The sequence below is a fragment of the Neovison vison genome, chromosome 7 (assembly GCF_020171115.1).
Source record: "Neovison vison isolate M4711 chromosome 7, ASM_NN_V1, whole genome shotgun sequence".
NCBI lineage: Eukaryota > Metazoa > Chordata > Mammalia > Carnivora > Mustelidae > Neogale > Neogale vison.
In genome coordinates, this window is record NC_058097.1 from 203227488 (window position 1) to 203245569 (window position 18082).

The following is an 18082-nucleotide window of genomic DNA, read 5'->3' on the forward strand; positions in this document are numbered from 1 at the left end:
GCCCTCCTCGGGCGTACACACCAGGCGAACATGCTGACAGCCTCACACCAGCAGCCCTAAGCCTTCGCCCCGTTCTACTTCACGGATTATATTTGAAAGAGAGAAGCAGAGAAGCAGAGGCACAAGCAGGCTCCCCACTGAGCAGGGGGCCCCATGTGGGGCTCGATCCCAGGACCCCGGGATCATGACCTGAGCTGAAGGCAGACACTCAGCCGACTGGGCCAGCCAGGAGCCTGTCTCTGTCATTTTAGTCGAGAAACGAAACTCGTGCTTAGCATCAGCGCTCGGGGTCCGCTCCGGTTCCAAGCGGTCGGTCGCACCTTCCTCGCCAACCGTGCGCGCTCTGCGAGCGAGTGCGTCCTGAGCGACGTTAAAAACCACTCGGGAACGAAAACGGTAAAGATTCGTTGGAGAAGTTTAATTCTCTACTTTTATAGATACCATGTATTAAATTAGAAGGCCAAAAAGCAAAAATATACTTTACAATTCAAGATCAATCCGGACACTGGACCCGACAGAAGCATTGGAAACGCAGAGCTCTGAGAATTGTTCCCACCGGCGCGCAGGGCTGCGGCCGGAGGGCGCCGGTACGGGGAGGGGAGCCTCCGGAAGGCTGACGGGGAGGCGGGAGGAGCCCCGGCACACACCCACGTCCCGTCCTGGCTGACAGTGTGGCGGGGCTGCCTCTGGCGGAAAGGCCACCGGCCAGCTCACGAAGGCCCCCGGGGCCTCCGCCTGGCGTGCACGGGGCCACAAGGCACAGCGGCCCGGCACCAGCAGCCACGCTGGCTCGTGGGAGTCCGTGGTGGCCACGCTGCGGCATCATCGGCCTGTCCCAGGCCTGCTTCAGAGGAACTGCCACGGGTCCCCCTCCTGCCCACAGAGCAGCCACAGGCCACGACCCGCAGGCAGGACAGCAGGGCGTGAAGAAGGGGAAAAGGGCCTGACACAACCAGGGAAGGCCTTGCAGGGCGTGGGCTCTAACGTCAGTGCTCGAGGAAGGGGAGCACAAGTGACAGGTGCAGGGTCTCTCCCGCCAACCGAGGCCCGCGAGTCCCACTTCGTCTCTCGCTGCGTCCTGCGGGCGTCCTCACAAGGAGCACATCCCCGACGCGCCCAGACGGCCGGGCAATGGGGAGGCGAAAGTGGCAGCGGGGCCTCGGACACGGGTCCCCGAGCTGCGCGTCTGTGGAGGTCGTCCCCACAGGAGTGCGCTGCATGCCTGCCCGGTGCTTCTGGGTAGAAATGTGCGGTGTGGCCCAAGCTGTCCGAACCGGGAACTGGCGCTCCACGAGAAAGCAGGGCTCCCGTGTCCGAGCCGGCGGTCGGCGCCCGTCCCCCGGCAGCAATCTTCACCGAGAAGCCTGGCCGGTGCTGTCACTGGGCAGCCGGCACGCACGCCACCAGCCTTTCGCGTGCGGATCCCTGACGGTCCCGCGCCTGCCGGCAGCAGCAACATCCTCCAGCGGATAGGAAACGCCCCTGTGCAGGGGGAGGCGGGACGGGGGTTCACCCCATGCCGAGCCCTCTCAGGTCCGCGCCATCGGAGCCCGTCGCGTCCACGGCGGAGACTCCGTCCTCGAAGGCAAGCGTGCCGCGTGTGGGCTACGGGCTGCCCCCGAGAAGCGGCTCGTGCTGCTGATTTCCACGAGGAGCCCTACCCGTCCCAGGCCAGGGGCCGCGGCCTCCACGCAGCCCACGGCGCGGCACACGCACCTCCTGCCTCCCGAGAGGACTCGGACGTTCACTGGGCGGCCGCTCCTTTCACCCGAAGGGAATTCACGGGACCGGGACAGCGATTACTTAAATCAACGTCAGTAGTGAGCCAATGGTTCCTAAACACCCTTTAATAAACAAATACAAAGTGCTGGAACTACCACTTTTACCCCCAGTTTTAAGGTTCTGTTCCAAGAGTCGGTCAGAGGGGAGCGGCAGCCTCTCGGAGGCCCACCCCACGGAGCTGGCAGGACACACAGCAGGAAAAGGCCTCACGGGGTCCCCAGCCCGGACAGCCCTGCTCCAGAGCCTGCGGGCGGGGCAGGGCTCAGTGCACCCCGGGCCCCGTGCGTTCTGCATCCGCGCCGACCCTGCCGCTGGGCTGGCAACACAGGGGCCCGCCCGCCCAGGACACGGGGGAGCAGCCCAGAACCACCCACAAGGAACATCCATGGGAAGACGGGAATCGCACGGTGGATCGGCTGCGAGTGCTGTACGTGCCTGAAGGAACAGGTCTACCCGGCTAAGGAGAGGAGCGGCATGCCACGCGCCAGCCGGAGGGCGGCGACGCTTTCTACAGCGCTGGCAGGGGCGGCGGCTCGCAGGGAGCCTGCTTGCGACAGCGTGCGGGGAGCAGCACTTGAAGACCCTCGTCCCCAAGCGGCGGGAGGGCGAGCGTGCGTACAGAGGACAAGCCCCCCGTGCCCGCTCTGCTCCCAGCGAGGCCAGGAGGAGAGCCACCCACGCCTGAGTGACGCTGGGCTCGGCGGCCGGGGACCAACCGCCCACATGCATCCCACACGAGGGGGAGGACTGGGACTACAGACGTCCGAGCAAAGGCTACACGGGGCTCCTTCACAGGAATGGGGGGAGGGGCTGGGCCGGCACGTCGGGGGTGGGGGTGGGGCGAGGCTCTAGGACTCCTCGCCCATCTGGAGCAGGGAGTTGATGGCTGCGTCCCTGTCCCCTCTCTGGGCTTCCAGCACGGAGCGGATCACCTCCCGGTCCATGTTGGGGAACATGTCCTGGATGGCTCTCAGGTCCTCCTCGCTGCAGCGGGCCGGGGCACTCACGGCTGCTGGGGGCAGGGCCACAGGCACCACGCCGGGACTGCACACCGCGGGCACACCTGCAAGCACAAGACGTGACTTAGGGAACCCATGGCGGCACCAGCGTCCACGCCGAGTGCTGGCCCTGGAAGCAGAGACACGGGCCCCCCGGCGCGGCCCCAGGCACAGGTCCGGGCCTGCAGCGTCCTCCCCCACGGCGGCACTCAGAGCCCGCGCAGCTGCTCGTGCTGTGGTCCCTTTGCGCTCCGGATGACGCCACAGAGGCCAGCGTTCGCTGACCAGAGGCCACAACGCAGCTCTCTGTCAGAGAAGGCAACAGCACGCAGGACGGAGGCCTGAACTGTCCCCTGCGGGCTGGTGACGGTGGGCCAGGCTGCGCAGCCAGTGGGTCCCTCCGACGCCAACCAGCACGGGATCGCCGAGAGCGAGGCGCACACCCAGAGCATCTCTCATGGGCCACGGTGGTGAGACGCCAAGAGCCCAACTCTCCAGCCCGCGGTCTGCAGGGTGGGCGGAACCATGGGGCAGAAGAGCAGCCCGAAGGCTTCCCAGCCACTGTCCAGTGGGCACAGCTGACCGCCACACACCACACACCGGCTCCACGGCCTCCGTGCCGCCCACGCACTGCTTGGCGCACAGATCCCGCTGCACACTTGGCAAGAGCTCTCGCCCCCAGCCCAGGGTTAACTCCACGGGGGGACCTCCCCCTGCTGGGGGGCAGCACCTGCAAGCAGCCCCCCTTCCACAGACGCACACACACACCACACACATGAACATGCACACACGTGCACACGCACACCCCCCATACTGCGGGTCAGATGTGGACGCACACATCTCAACAAGGCTGGGGACGTGGGATGTAAGTTATTCCCAGCGGAGGTCACGAGAACACGGCGGCGAGCCCAAGTCCCTATTTGTAGGAAACGCGCTGCAGCCGGTGGGCGGCTTGGCCTTGGGGTCCAGGCAAAAAGCTCCTTCCTCTCCCTGGTCACCTCCTGCGAGTAGCTGACTATCCCACAGCTTACAAGTGTGCACTGAAGAGAACTTCCAAGTCCCCATTTACGCAGAACTCTCCTTTTCCAGAAAAAATGCTTTAGGACAAACTCTAAAGGCATTTATGGAGTGCGCAAAGGAACCAGAAAAATGCATGTCCTGACAGAGTGGACTGCTGGTTACCCGCACGGGTCCTGGAGCAGGGACACTGTGGCTACGGTGCCCCTAGAAAGACGTTTGGCGACACCTCACCTGGAAACTGGGGGAGAGCCAGGCCGTCTGGGGCCGTGTCCTGATCAAAGGGGTGCCTGGGACAGGCACAGACCCCCAGGAGGGGCCCTCGTGACTGTGGGGGCCGCGGGGCTGAACAGCGCTGCAGCAAGAAGGGTCTGGGAGGGTCCGGCCCTCCCTCCTGTGCCTCTAGGGCCTACTGCCCGCCCATATCCCGATTCTGGACTTTGGCCTCCAGAAGCGAGGGCAGACCTTCCTGCTGTTTTAAGACGCCCAGGACATGCGCCCCTCGGACCATCGGGCGACTGTTCCTCCTCAAATCTCCACGGGCGGGCAGTGAAACCCCAATCTCATGCAGACCCTGCAGTTGCTGCAGGGAAGGGGCAGGGAGGGCCCCAGGGAGGCCCCCAGGAAGGTCCTCCGCTGACTCGCAGAGATCACAGGCAGCTCACAGGTGAGCGAGCGCTCTCCCGCTCGGGGGGCTTCTGAAGCCCACGATGTGTGCTTGGCTTCCTGAGCTTCCGCGTCCCTGCCGAGACTCCCGTCTCCCGCTCAGCGCGACATCCTTCCGTTCTGTGAACCTGCCCAGGCTGCTCTGGAACTCCCGGGCCACCAAGGCCACTTCTTACTGGCTGGCTCTGTCACGACCAGGGCTGACCCTTCCCCCGTGTCTGTGGGATGGTCCGCGTGGAGATCGGAGTCCACGGCTCTCCCCTCCGAGTCCCGAACCCGCGCGGGCTCCTTGGACGCAGAGGCAGCCTCCTCGCCCGCTTCCTTGTGGGGCACGTCTAGGCTCCGGGTGACACGCTGGTCCTACACTGGCCACAAGTGCACGACGACGAGACCTCTCTCGTCTGGCTCAGTGGGAACGGCAGGGCCCCCCACACCTCCCCAGCCCTGGGCGGCACAGCCCCCGCGCCCCGCAGCGTGCCGCCCCAGCCCGGCCCCTCTGGCTCAGCGGGAGCACCACACCGCCTCGGGCAGGGACCGCGGAGACCCGGGCTCCTCTGTCTCCCTGCCCTCGGCGCTCACGGTCCCGCAGCGCCTGCCCTCGGACGCCCGCACACAGCTCAGCTCGGCCGTTCTGCCCGTTTCCTGGCTGCTCGTGGCGGGAGCTGGTCGAGCCCAGTCACCATCGTGGCCAGAACAGAGGTAAACTGAGGCTGACGGTAACATTTGGAAATTGAAAGACACGAAAGCAACCCCACTGCCGTCACAAACTGCTATTCTACAGGGACGGACACGCACAACAGAGCCCCCGGGGACGTCAGGGCACCCGCTCACTTCACCTCACAGGGCAGGATCTCTCGTGACGGGAACTACGCCAAAGCGTTCAGAGACTACGTTTCTAAACTTCCCTAAAAGTTCAATTTGCCAACAGTTTGGGGGTAAAATATTCTGTATCCTAGCAATGTAAAAAATAACTCATGCCTAAAACCAAACCCTCGCATTCGGAAGGATCCTGTGACGAAGAATGGACTTAGCCTGCGCACTGTGCTGCGAGTCCCCGAGGACCGCCCTGGGGCGGGGAAGGGCACACACCTGTGATGGGCACGTAGCCGACGCCCTGCTGGTACACGGTGGGCATCAGGACCACGGGCTGAGGCGGCATCATCACAGTGGCTGGCAGCGACTGGAACACACGGAAGATGATCACGGGGTCACAGGAGAACCCAGCACACAGGGAAACAGACACACCCTGGTGGCAGGCCGGGGCGAGTGCCTTGGCTACGGGGCTGTTCCGGAGCTGTGGCCGACGGACACATCAGAAGGGAATGTGGTCCCGGGAAGCAAACAAGTACTTTCAGGCCCCCAGGGGTAACGCTCCCCGACTGCCTCGAGCACGCCACCCCTCAGCGGACGCAGTCGGGGTTGTGCGTTCACATGAAAACGTCAGTCGCGTCATAAAACATCTGACAGTAAAATGACGTGAACGCTAGTACCTGCTTTCAAACAGCCCAGGAGTAAAGAGGGGGAACCAAGGTCTGCTGGGCTGGGACACCTGCAGGGACCCTCGTGCAGGCAGATGTATGATAGCAGGGACACCACCACCGCCTCAGGGACACAAAGGTCCCAGAACCCCACCCTCCCCGAGAGCAGTGGGCTGCAGACCGGATCCGGCACAAGCCAGGGGACCCGAGGACCAGAGGGCCAGCAGCTGTTCCCTCAAACCCCATGTGGTCCTGAAACCCTCCCCACCCCGACCCCGGACCACACGGCGGGCCCTCTCCGGCCATGGGGGAGGCCATACCCCGAGGAACAGGCCACCACACCATGCTGCTCCCCCCAGCAGAATGCACCACGGTCCCAGTCCCTCGGGAGCAAACAGCCCCCCTGAGCTGAAGCTGGCCCTCCGCCCGCCTTCCTGCCCTGCCCTCACCGCGTACGACATGACCAGGTTGATCATGCCCTCCTTGTCGTCACCCTGCCGGCCGCTCAGGCTGTACCACTCGTCCTCCACCTTGCCGTGCTTCAGGGACTCGGGAATGGTGACGTGCGTCCAGGCAATGCGGTCGTCCATGGAGAAGGCCCGCTGAGGGAGATGGGGGCACAGGCGCTGCTGCCATCCTGAGGCCCCGCCCCTGCCACCCACTCTCCAGGTGCCCTCACAGCCCGAGCCCCACCCACAGCCCCACCCCTCACCCTGCCGCTGGGGGCCCACCTCCTCCAAAAGTCACCCGCCAACCCCACCCCAAGGCCTGGTCCTCCCCGCAACACACACAGGACCCCCAGCCCCAGCCCCACGAAGCCAGGAGGGCCTCCGTCAGCATCTGGACAGGTGCAGTCTGGCCTCTGCCCGCCCCTCGGGATCCCCTGCAGGTCCAAAGCCTAGTGGGCACAGACAGAGGGAAGGCCCTCTCCCTGCTAATACGCAGGCCCTCCCTCCTATCCCCCTGTGCTGAGAAAAGGAGAGAAGAAGTAGGAGAGAGGAACCTAGAAGGCAAAAGAGAGAGCAGAGAGCACCATACTGGGGGGGGGGATCCATCTCAGGCCCTGCTGCCCAACCCCCAGCCCTCTGACCTCTCCCCCTGCCAACCAAGCCCCTGGGGCTCCCAGGCCAGCCACAGCGGGCTGGGCGGCCCCATGCACATGCCCAGAGGACCAGGCTCAGGACGAGCCCACGGCACCCCTCTGACCCTCCCAGGGTAGCCTGAGGGGCTAGCAATTGGCACAAGAACCCCGTTCCACCTGGCGTGGGGTCTAAGCCACTTTATGCCTTTGGTTTGGGGACGTGTCTGGGGCTTGCGGAAGGGGTGCAGCCAACACTGTCTCCTCAGACTGCCGGGTCCCCAGCCCTGGGACGCCGTTTCTGCAGGTAACTGGTCAACAGACCCGTATGGGGCCGTGGACTGTGCGCTGCTGCTGGGGACACCAGGACGCCCGTCACAAAGCAATGACGCCCCTGTGTCTGGGCGGGCCTGCAGCTCCCGGGCGGCCCACACCCCCGGGCCCGCGACGGGCGGCCGGCCCTCTCACCTCGTCGAAGATCTCTAGGTAGAAGGAGTCCACACCCGGGGGCACCGTGCACTGGATAACCTTATTCCAGCGGGGGTTCTTGGCGCCGTTGTGGGCGGTGGGCGTCTCGTATACGGCATAGCCCAGGCGCAGGCGGCAGTACGGGTCCATGCGGGTCATGCCGTAATTCTTCGCCAGCTTGGCCTGAAACACAGCAATGTGACTAAAGGGGCGGCCGGAGTCGGAGTGGAGGACACGTGCTCACCCACGCTGTCCACCCGCTCCGAGTCACCAACCCTGGCGTTCTCCCGGGGACCAGGATACGGCCGCCACCGTGTTCCTGGGCTCTGAGTGTCCGGTCCCTGCTCAGGTCAAGGGAGCCATGGAGCCACACGGGGCAGCTCCTTCTCCAACGGCCCCGCAGAAGAGGCTGCAGGGCAGGGTGACGGGCAGGCTGTCCTGGGCCCCAAGGCAAGGGCCAGCCTGGAGCAGCAGGGCCGCAACCTCGGGCCACGGGCCAGCCGTCGCCAGGCTCCCCGTTCGGCTGTGTCCACTGCCGGGGGCTATGAACCCCGAAGAGCCTGACCTTCAGCTGGACAGGCTGCCTTTGCAGGAAGAAAGTGCAGGGAATGACGAAGAACGAAGGCTTTGGCTGCCTGGGTCTCTGTCTGCAAACAGCCTTCCGAGCGGATCTCACCGCTCCAGCGCCACCGCGGCCCGGCACAGGAGCACGGCGGCCGCCGCCCACCAACACTGACCCTTCATGCCCGGACGGGTCTGCCGAGAGGGGCACAAGCGGACACACGGGGGACGGAGCGCCCAGGACAGAGGAGCCTCTCAAACCTCAGGGACGAGAACACAGCCCAGTGGGATGCGGGCGAAGACCCGCGGGGGAATGTGCTGGCAATGAGCCGGCGGCCGTCACAGGGACGTCAGCTCAAACCCCAACGAGCCCAGACCAGACCGACCCGGTGCTGAGCTGCACAGCACCCACGCCCCGTGCGCGGGTGGCCGACGACACCCCCGCTGGGCACCCATGGAGGCCCCGTAGGCTGTGCCATGGACGCTTCCAGCTACAGTGGGGTGGAGGCCGGGCGCTGGGACAGGGAGGGGAGAGGCGGGGCGCTCCATGGACAGGAACCACCAGGATCGCGGGCGCTGGGGTGGCCCGGAAGCACAGTGGGGCCCCCGCGGACAGGGGAGAAAGGCTTATCACGGAGGATGTGGGACGCCAGGGGCCACGCTGAGAGGCCCAGCAGCGACACGGGGCTGGGGGGACAGTGAGCAGGACGCCGACCCGCTGCTGCTGCAGGCGCCGAGACGGAACTTTCAGAAACACCTGAGGATCTGCGGTGACCCCGTCACCCCGAGTGTGGCCCGGTGTCTGGGAGACAGTTCCCGTAAGACCCACGGTATTTGCGAGCCCTCACTGTGACTCTGCCTGCCTCCCAGTGACCCCCCTTTCTCCCTGGTTTCACAGAAAGCCACGGACACCAAAACCACTTTAGGCCCTGACCATGCCTGTGGCTCTCCCGAGGGTCCGTGCCCCTACCTCGCCAGCAGCCGTGGGGGGCGGGAAAGGCACGAGAGGCAGGAGCACGCGGGCCGCGCCCACCTACACCCCTCCCCGGTGACCCCGCTACTGCTGGCAGAAGCCCAGGGACTCATCCGCATCTTTCATCAGATGCTTCCAGAAGAACGAAGCAGAAAAGCCACCCGTCCCCACGGCCAGTGCGGTCCCGCCGCTCCCCTTCCCTCGCCCCGCCGCCCTGGGGAGCCCCGGCACGCACCTGCACCACGGTGATGCTGAGGCGGCCCACCGTGCCCAGCGCCCCTCCGTACTGCAGCTGCTGGGCCGCCTGCGCGTCCAGCTGCACCTGCTGCTGCGCGGCCGTGGGCGTGATGCGGAGGAAGTCCTGCGGCAGCTCGCCGACGTACACCTTCGGGGAGAGCACAGCGTCAGCGGGGCGGGAGCCCAGCCGCGTCATCGCCAGGGCTGGGGCCCGCGGGGTCTCCAGCCCGAGCACCTCGAACCAGCACCCTGCCTCCGGCAAGGAGCCCTCGCTCAGTGGCCGGAGATGCACAGCGGGCCTCTGCGGGGGCCATGGTCGGGGTCACACACGCTAACCCCCGTGTCCGCCGTCGGCTTGCTCCGCAGCCCCCGGGACGAGCTGCGAGGTGCCGGCGGAGAGCAGCGGGAGACGGAACCGGGAGCCTGGGTCTCTAGTTGTGTGGAACCCCGCAGCTCAAACCAGCAACGGCCCAGAAGACCCCACAAAGCCCCAAACACCTCCCCTTTTTGCCTCCTGCTGATCCTTTGTCCACGAGGCTGCCTTGCCTCGGAGAGGAGGGGCCGGGGATGCGCCAGACGGTGGACTGTGCGGAGGCCCCAAGGGTTCCCAGGAGCCAGTCGTCCAGGAAGAGGCAGCGGCTCCCTCCACACGTGGTGGCCGCCGTGGACGGGGCCCCCCCTGCGAAGACGAGCAGAGCAAGGCCCCGCGGGGTGTCCAATGCACGGCGGCCGGCACGTCACTCTTCCCAGGCAGGGCGGGCTCAGGGTCTGGAGGCTCAGGGCAGAGGGACAGACGGCCCAGGGAGACACAGTGGGCGCAGCTGCTGGCCACAGAGCCCCGCGGGAGGGGGCAGCAGACCACAGCGCAGGGGGCCCGGGTCCTCCTTGGCCGCCCCATGGGGACGTCGCCAGGACCCAGGGGAGCCTCGAAGGAGCGTTATTTCCAGGAAAGGCCGCGGCGCCACAGCAGTTGTGGCGAACTGCACTACGGACGGTGGCCACTAGGGACCGCACGGGCACGCACCAAACACCCTAAGGCCTGTGTTGCTGAGGTCCGAGGGGACTCGGTCCGGCAGGATTCCAGAAGGTTCTGCACCCACTGAGGTCACAAGCACCAACGGGAAAGCATTTCTCTGCTGCTTCACTTCAAACGTCCCCAGAAAGGTCTAGGTCCCTGTCCTTCGTGTCCCCATCACGGGCCTCGTGTTGAACCTGAAGGAAAGCCACTCCCAGACGCCCGTCCCGGGTTCCCCACGGCGCCCAGCTCAGCACCCGGCAGCCTGTGCTCCAAACGCTTCTCTCTGCGAAGCAAGCCCCCCTTCTCCTGGCCGCACCCCACGCGGGGCCGTCTCAGGCGCCCGGGGAGGAGGGCCCCTCACACCGTCTCTGCGTCTGGAGTGGGCAGCCCCGGGGGCTCATGTACTCGTTCCAGACACAAGGGGAAAGCAGTGGGGCCCGGGAGGCCCAGGGTTGCCCGGTGAGGACGGCTCCCAAGGGGCTCGCAGGTGCCCTTCCCCCAGCGTGCCGCTCGGCTCACCAGCAGGGCCCAGGGCTCGCCCTGGAAATGAGGCCGCGCGCCCTCCCGCACGGCTGAGACGCTGGCTGGCCTGGCGGCTCTCCGGCCGACGCCCACGGTCACGCTGGGTCAATGTGCGCACACGCGAGCCACACTTCCAGCCAGAGCGCTTCCCAGAGGCCACAGGGCCGGATGCCGCCTTGCCAACCGGCCACGGGCGTCTCAGCCTGCAGCGGCCGCGGTGAGCTCTGCCCGCTCCCGTGAGGGCGACCTGGCGCACAGGGACTCAGGCTAACCAAACGCAAAACATCAGTGCACAGAGACCAAATTCTCCGTTACTCTGACAGATGACCGCTCCCTGCGCACCACACAATGCAGCTCTGGGGGTCCTGTGGGGACACACCGCGCCCTCGGGGGGCACAGCAGGGACGGCCACGCAGGTGTCGGCAGCGACAGCGGTGACAGGCCCGGGATCTACTGCTACTTCCCGCCCTCCCGTCCGCAGACTGGGACTTGCAGAACCGCGCGCCTCTCTGCGGCACTCATCTGGGTTTTCTTCAAGGAGAACACGCCCGTTAGAAGGCGCGGATAAAACCACACCACAGGTCAGAGATCGGGGCGCCCGGGGGTGCAGCCGGCTGAGCCTCGGACTCCTGATTTCGCCTCAGGTCCTGATCTCAGGGTCCTGGGATCGAGCCCCACGATGGGCTCCTTGCTTAGTGTGGAATCTGCTTGGGATTCTCCCTCCTTCCCTCTGCCCGGCCCACTGCGCTCCTGTCTGCTCGCTGACTTTCAAATAAGTAAACCTCAAAAGATCAAACATCTACTGCTCTTTCTCAACCACTGCTCACCTTTGAAACCATGACCATGAAATGAGAGTGTTTACGACATAAATTAACAGTGCAAACAAAACACGGGAAGAGACAGACGTTGAGCCCCCCCGCCAACGCCAGCACTGACAGGACAGGGGACACCAGCTTCCGGAAAAGCCGCGAGGAGGACCCCACGCCCTGGGGGCTTCTCCCTGCCTGAGGGACAGGCTACAGCGTCCCTGCCCGGCAGTCCTCAGACAGTCCAGGTCCCCTGAACAAGGCAAGTCTGAGACGGGCCCCAAGAGCAGGCCACTGAGGGTCCATGACAACCAAATAAAGCCCAGGGCGAGCGGTCGCGCAGCAAAGCCGGTCTCTGGGGACCTCAGTCGTGCCCTGCTGACGTCACCAGTGGGGACCTGCCACCAGGTGCAGAGACGCAGGAGCTCTGGACCTCGGACGCGCGAGGTCAGAAGAAAACGTCAACCTCACGGAAAAGGAAGGAAGCGGCGCTTGGCTTCTTAGGCAACACGGAGCTCCTGGTTATGCGGGCGGGGCGCCGCTGCCCCCGGAGCCAGCACCCAGCTCCGTCCGGTGAGCGGACGCCCACACCTGCCGTCGGCACGAGCCCGTCCACGCAGCACACGCCGGGGACCAGCCCGGGTGCCCACACAGGCCCGACCGCTTCAGAGACCAGCGGGGAAGGCCGTCGGGAGCGCCTGCCTGACGCACGGGCAGAAGCTCAGGGCTGCTCCCCAAACACTGCCGCCGTATGGTGATGGAGGTCAGGCCCACGCGCTTCCTCCCGCCTCGAAGAGTAGAGAACGAGGAGTCCTGCTCAGAGACTCGGAAGGGACGCCGGCTCACGCTTACGAGGGGGTACACGGACTCCGAAACGTCAGCCGCGCACCGGCCGGGGCAGGTGGCCCTCTGGCCCCGGCTGTCCCCACGGTCCCCGCCGGGAGCAGCTCCCCGTTTCTCCCACGCACAGTCTGCGGACGGCGTCTGTCAGCTGATGAGCCGCACAGCCGCGTGCGCTCGGCGCACAGTCCCCAGCTAACGCACGGCCACGGCAAGCTTCTGCGGGGCGCCTGGGGGGCTCAGTAGCTGAAGCCTCTGCCTTTGGCTCAGGTCGTGATCTCAGGGTTCTGGGATCGAGCCCCGCATCGGGCTCCCTGCTCAGAGGCCAGTGTGCTTCTCCCTCTGCGACTGCTCCCCCTGCTTGTGCTCTCTCTCACTCTCTCTCAAATAAATAAAATATTAAAAACAAGTATTTTCTGGGGCACCTGGGTGGCTCAGTGGGTTAAGCCTGTTCCTTCGGCTCAGGTCGTGATCTCAGGGTCCTGGGATCGAGCCCCACATCGGGCTCTCTGCTCAGCGGGGACCCTGCTTCCTCCTCTCTCTCTGCCTACTTGTGGCCTGTCAGATAAATAAATAATGTCTTTTTAAAAAACTGAAAAACTGTCAGTGTTTTGTATACATTTGTTGAACAACCTTGAATGCGTTTATTTATAAATTATAACGTATCAAGTTACACACACAAATCAGCGACTTCTATAAATACCGTACCAACAAAACCACAAATTCAAAAACTCATTCAACTGTTACTTTTCCAGTAACACATCTGGAAAGTTTTCTTAGTATTTTTAACGAACTTCTAACTTTTGCTTCATACACGAAAATAGTTTCCAGTCTCCTGCTGGATGTTTTTTTTGGCCCCGACAAGGTGACGGGGTGGAGAACTCCCATGGCGTGCAGACAAACATGGAAGAGCGGCACCAGGCAGAGCTCCCGTGTCCGCGTCCCCCACCGGGTCGACGGCCACGCGACGCCCAGGGAAACAGGCACGATGACGCCACGAGGAGGAGGAGCCCCGGCGCAGGCCGCCAGCCGCTGCGAGGCCATCCCTCAGCTCTGCTCGTCTGAGACCCTGCTCCGCCCTCTGGGGCCAGCATCCCCCCGAAGGACACTGGCACTCTGGGCTCCAGAACCCCCACCGCGGTCCGAAGAGATACCCCAACACAAACGCCTCCTTGGTCCACATCACTCACGCTGGAACCGTAGCTGAAAGGGACAAAGAAGGGGGACACCAGAGACAAAGAGAAGCCCTTTGGGCCCTGAGCTGTAGAGGGGCCAAGGGCCAGGCAGTAACGTCACAGCTCACAAGATGAGGCGCCCCAACGGCAGGACGGTGTCTGGTGGGCCAGGAGTCCCAAACCTCCCCGGCATCGCAGGGGCCAGTCGCGGTGAAGGCCCTGCAAGGGGACACGTGTCACCAGACTGACCAAGCCACAGGTCAGCAGGGTCCTATCTCCCAAGCGACTGCATGAGGCCGTGGCTCTGACCCCCAGCCTGCCTGGGACGGAATCCTCGCTACACCCTGCAGGAGGGGGCCTGGGTGGCCCAAGAGCCGGGCACCTGCTGCAGGGTGACAGCCAATGGGCCGCGGGGACAGCAGAGGCATGTGGGCGGGGCACAGGCTGAGAACCCCACTCTGCTCAGAAGGCGGGGCTCCCTCGCGGCTCATCCTGAGGCTGGGGAGACTGCAGTGGGGTCCGCGGGAAGGAGGGCCCCGCTCTGTCTGCGATGCCTGGAGCCTTTCCGGGACCGGGGGCAGCCGAGCACAGGGACCTGCTGCTCAGGAAGGAGGCTGGGAGGAGATGGAGTCACGGTCATGCTGGGCCCCTGAAGCCAGGCTCCCGGGGGGGGGGGGAAGGACACACAGGAAAAGAGGAGAAGGAGGAGCTGGTGGAAGGAGGTCCCAGCGCAGACAGTGGTCTCAGAGCAAGGAGAGGCTGCGGTCACCTGGCTCACGGGACGGCCATTTCCAAAGGGCCCGGGAGATGGGACGCGGGGTACGGCAGCGCCGACCCCGGGCACATGTGTGCCCGGCTCCGCAAGGCCGGAGGGAGGGCTCGGCTCTGCGGTGGCGGGGAGGGCCGGGCCGCCGGCAGGGCGAGCGGGGGACCACGGCGGCCGGGGCGCGTGCGGGAGCCCACAGGCCCACCACGGTGCTGGACAAAGGAGACGCCGCCACGCGCAGGCCTGAAGGGAAAGCCGAGTCCTGCCTCCGAGGCCTGGGAATGGGCGGGCAGGAGCCGGGCGCGTCCTGACCTCCCTGCACGACGCCTCAGGACAAGCGGAGGGCGGACTGGGGGGGCCGGCCCTGCAGACCGCTCTGGTCGATCAGCGCAAACAGCCCTAAGACACTCGACGCGCGCTGCGCCGGCCCCACGTCGCCGACCCGGCCGTCCCCACCGACGTCTGCAAGTCATACGCGCGTTCGTGGCTTCCTTGAACTCCAACGCACGCTAACGTTTCCAGGCTCGTAAGGACGCGGCTACCGCGTCACCAATCAAAAGCAATCGCCGTGGGCGAGGCCGCCGAGGGCCGCCCCGCGGGCCAGCTCGGCTCGGGAGGGAGGGAAAAGGCATCAGGAGGAGGGGGCGGTGCGCTCGGCCCGAACCCGCTCGCGCATCAGCACCTGCGGAGGAGGCCGCGTGGTCGTGGGCAGCCTGGACTCGGGCCGCCCCGCGCGTCTGTGAGGGAGGCCGGAAAGGCTCTCGCTGCCTCTGACGGAGCCTTGGTCACCCGAGCCGGCGGGCCCCACCGACGTTTAAAGCAGCCTGTCTCCCACAGACTCCCCGAGCTCCGACGGGGAAGGCCGGGCCCGACCGGCGCTTCTGACAGGCAGGGCGCTGGGGCAGAAGACAGAGGTCTTCGCGAGAACACCGGCCGCGGGAAAAGCGAGGCCCAGAGGCCAGGCCTGGGGCACGGCTCCACGGCGATGCAGGGAAGGAACCCGCCCCAACAGACAGACGCCTAAGAACCACCTGAGCCCCACCGAGGGGAGCCGCCGGCACGGCCCACCACAGCCCACCTCACCCAGGCCCTCGGGCTTCCCTGTGCAGGGAGGCAGGAAACACCCCATCCCCTACCAGGCAGACTCTCCCTCCCCCGTCACACCCCCAAGGACACTGCCGGTCACTCCTCTGTGGCGAGTGGGACACAAAGGATGCCCCACGTGCACCTGAGTCCAGGCTCGGGCGCCCTGGAGCCCAGTGGAGCCCTGTGTGCCACGCGCAGGGATGTGGCCCCCCCATCCCCAGCCACAGGCGCTCAAGAGCGCGCCCAGCCTCCACCCAGCCGCCGAGCGCTGCCCGGTGCTCCCTCACCCCCACCCGCTCCCGCTGGGATGGCCGAGCGCCCGGTCCTCTGCCCGCACAGCACCCGGCACCCAGTGCAGGCGGGGCACCCCGGCTAAAGGACAAGGCCCACCAGACTCGACCAACTGCCGCAGTCCTCACAAGGACCGCTCGGCCCAGGGGGAGAGGGGCGCTGGGCTGTGTGCGGGCAGGGGCTCTGTCAGAAACGAACACCGGAGAGACCGGGTGAAACTCAAGCGCCCAGTCCAGCTGCTGCCTGCTGGCCTTTCATCGGGAAAAGCACCCGGCGGGCCTGCTGCTCCCAGGGGCACAGGCACCCCCCACCCCGGCAGCCCCCAGCCCCTCCCCACGGGCTGCCGGGCTCCTCCTCCCTCCAAGTGTCAGGTTAGGTGCCAGGACCCCCAAGAACCTTACCCACCTCAACCACGGCCCCTGACAAGCCACCCCCACATCTAAGTCAGGAGTCGAGACCCACAGCTCTGGGCATCTGGGTGGCTCCGTCGGTTGAACGTCTGACTCTTGGTTCCAGCGCAGGTCAGGGTCATGGGATCGAGCCCCACATCGGGCTCCATGCCCCGCAGAGTCTGCTTGCCCCTCCCCCTCGCTGCTCCGCGGCTCACACGCTCCTCCGTCTCTCAAATCAATAAACTCTTAAAAAACAAAACAAAAAAAGAGCCACAGCTCTGCGCCCGCGGCTCCCTCCCGCGCTGCCCGGTAAGACCCTGACTGGGGCACCACACCCGGAGCTCCCTGCGTCACGCTGCCCCAAACACCAGGACCCGGAACAGCGGCTGAGCACCACGGACGGGTCCTGCGCTGGCACTCAAGACCCCAGCCCCAGACGCCACCTTCCCGGAGCCCCCAGCAGCTCCCGCCCACCCCCGACGTCACTGCGCGCCTGCAGGTCACCGAGGGCACCCACAGCGCGCGCCACCGCGGACACGCAGAGCCCCAGCACCGGCACTAGCGGCGCACGTCGGACAGACGGGCAGCGCCGGCCGCAGGCGCAGACACGCTGGGGCTCTGCGCCGCCGCAGAGCGGAGCGTCCCCCGCACACAGGACGAGTGAGCCCCGTGCAGCCTCCCCTCCCAGCAGACGCTGTGCCCGGCTTCGTGCGCGTCTACGCGCGGACCCGCCTCCGGTGCAGCCCGCGGCGCGCGGCGTGGGAGGGCCGGGAAAGGAGCGGCTGGGCGGGCTCCGTCGCTCCGGGGTCAGCCAGTCGCACCGGCAGGGACACCGCCGGGGACACCGCCCGCAGCTCGCCGCAAGCCCGAGCGCCGGAGGCCGAGGACGAGTCCAGAGCTCTCCGCACGCGCCGCGGGGCCCTGCCACAGCCCCGTCCCGCGGGCAGCGGGGCCAGCTCCGCTTCCAGCTCCCGGACGGCCGCGTGCCCGGGGGGCTCCCGACCACGCCGGCGGCTTCCCCTCAGCCTCGGAAAGGCCGTCCCTCCCGCGAGCACCCGCCGCGCCCGCCCGGCTCCGGGCGAGAAGCCCCGCGGCCTCCCGCCCTGCGGCGCGTCCGGAGCGGCTGCTGCCGCGGACCTCGGTCTCCGACGCCCCGGGCGCGGTCCGGGCTGCGGGAGGCCCCCGGCCCCGAGCCACCGAGCCGGCCCGCGGCGATGGCGCAGCGCGGGGACCAGGCCGGAGCCCGCCGGCTGCCGGCTCCCGCGCTCTCGTCGGCAAACCAAGAGGCTGACGGCGGGACGAGGGGCCCGACGCCGCCCGGGGAGCGAGGGCGGCCGCTGCGGCTCGGGTCCTCACAGACGCACGCCGCGGCTGCCCCACGTGAGGCCCGCCGGGGCCCGCGGGACCCTCCCCGGTGCGGGGACCCACGCAGGGAGCCGGGCCTCCTCGGCCGCCGCCCCGCCCGGAGCCCGTCGCCGGGCCCTGCCCGGACGCTCCGGAGCCCACGCCCGCCCGCGCGCCCGCCCGCCCGCCACCTCACCGGCCCGCGCTGCGTGCTGACGGTGGTCGCCATGGTGCCCCCGCCTCGCCCACCGGGAGCGGACCCGCCCGCGACCCTCGGCGCCGGAGCCTGCGACGCCAACTGCCGGTCCTGGCGAAGCCGCCGCCGCCTCGGTCAGCTGACGGCTGGCCCCGCCCCCGCGGTGCTCACGGCGCAGGCGTCAAGTCCGCCCCGCCCCTTCCGGCGCCGCACGCACGCACGCCCCGGCAGGCGCCTGCGCAGTCGCTCTCCGCGAAATGCCTCCCGAGCTGGTCGTGTGCGCATGCCCGCAGTGGCGGGATCGCGCCGGTCACGTGGCCGGGTGCGGCCCGCCCCCAACCCCCTCGAGGCGCTGCTGCCGCGAAGCAGGGCTGGCGACCGCAGGGTT

General features: G+C 66.8%; 1 protein-coding gene across 1 annotated transcript; it reads right to left on the reverse strand.

Annotated features, from left to right (window-relative positions):
* Window positions 1-397: 397 nt before the first annotated feature.
* On the reverse strand, window positions 398-17808 carry LOC122913239 (toll interacting protein). The gene is made up of 6 exons (XM_044259944.1): window positions 17695-17808; window positions 9257-9406; window positions 7488-7670; window positions 6391-6543; window positions 5553-5643; window positions 398-2845 (listed from the first exon to the last, which is right to left on the reverse strand). The coding sequence occupies exons 1-6, from the start codon at window positions 17725-17727 to the stop codon at window positions 2631-2633; spliced, it is 825 nt and encodes a 274-aa protein (XP_044115879.1). The 5' UTR covers window positions 17728-17808; the 3' UTR covers window positions 398-2630.
* Window positions 17809-18082: the final 274 nt, after the last annotated feature.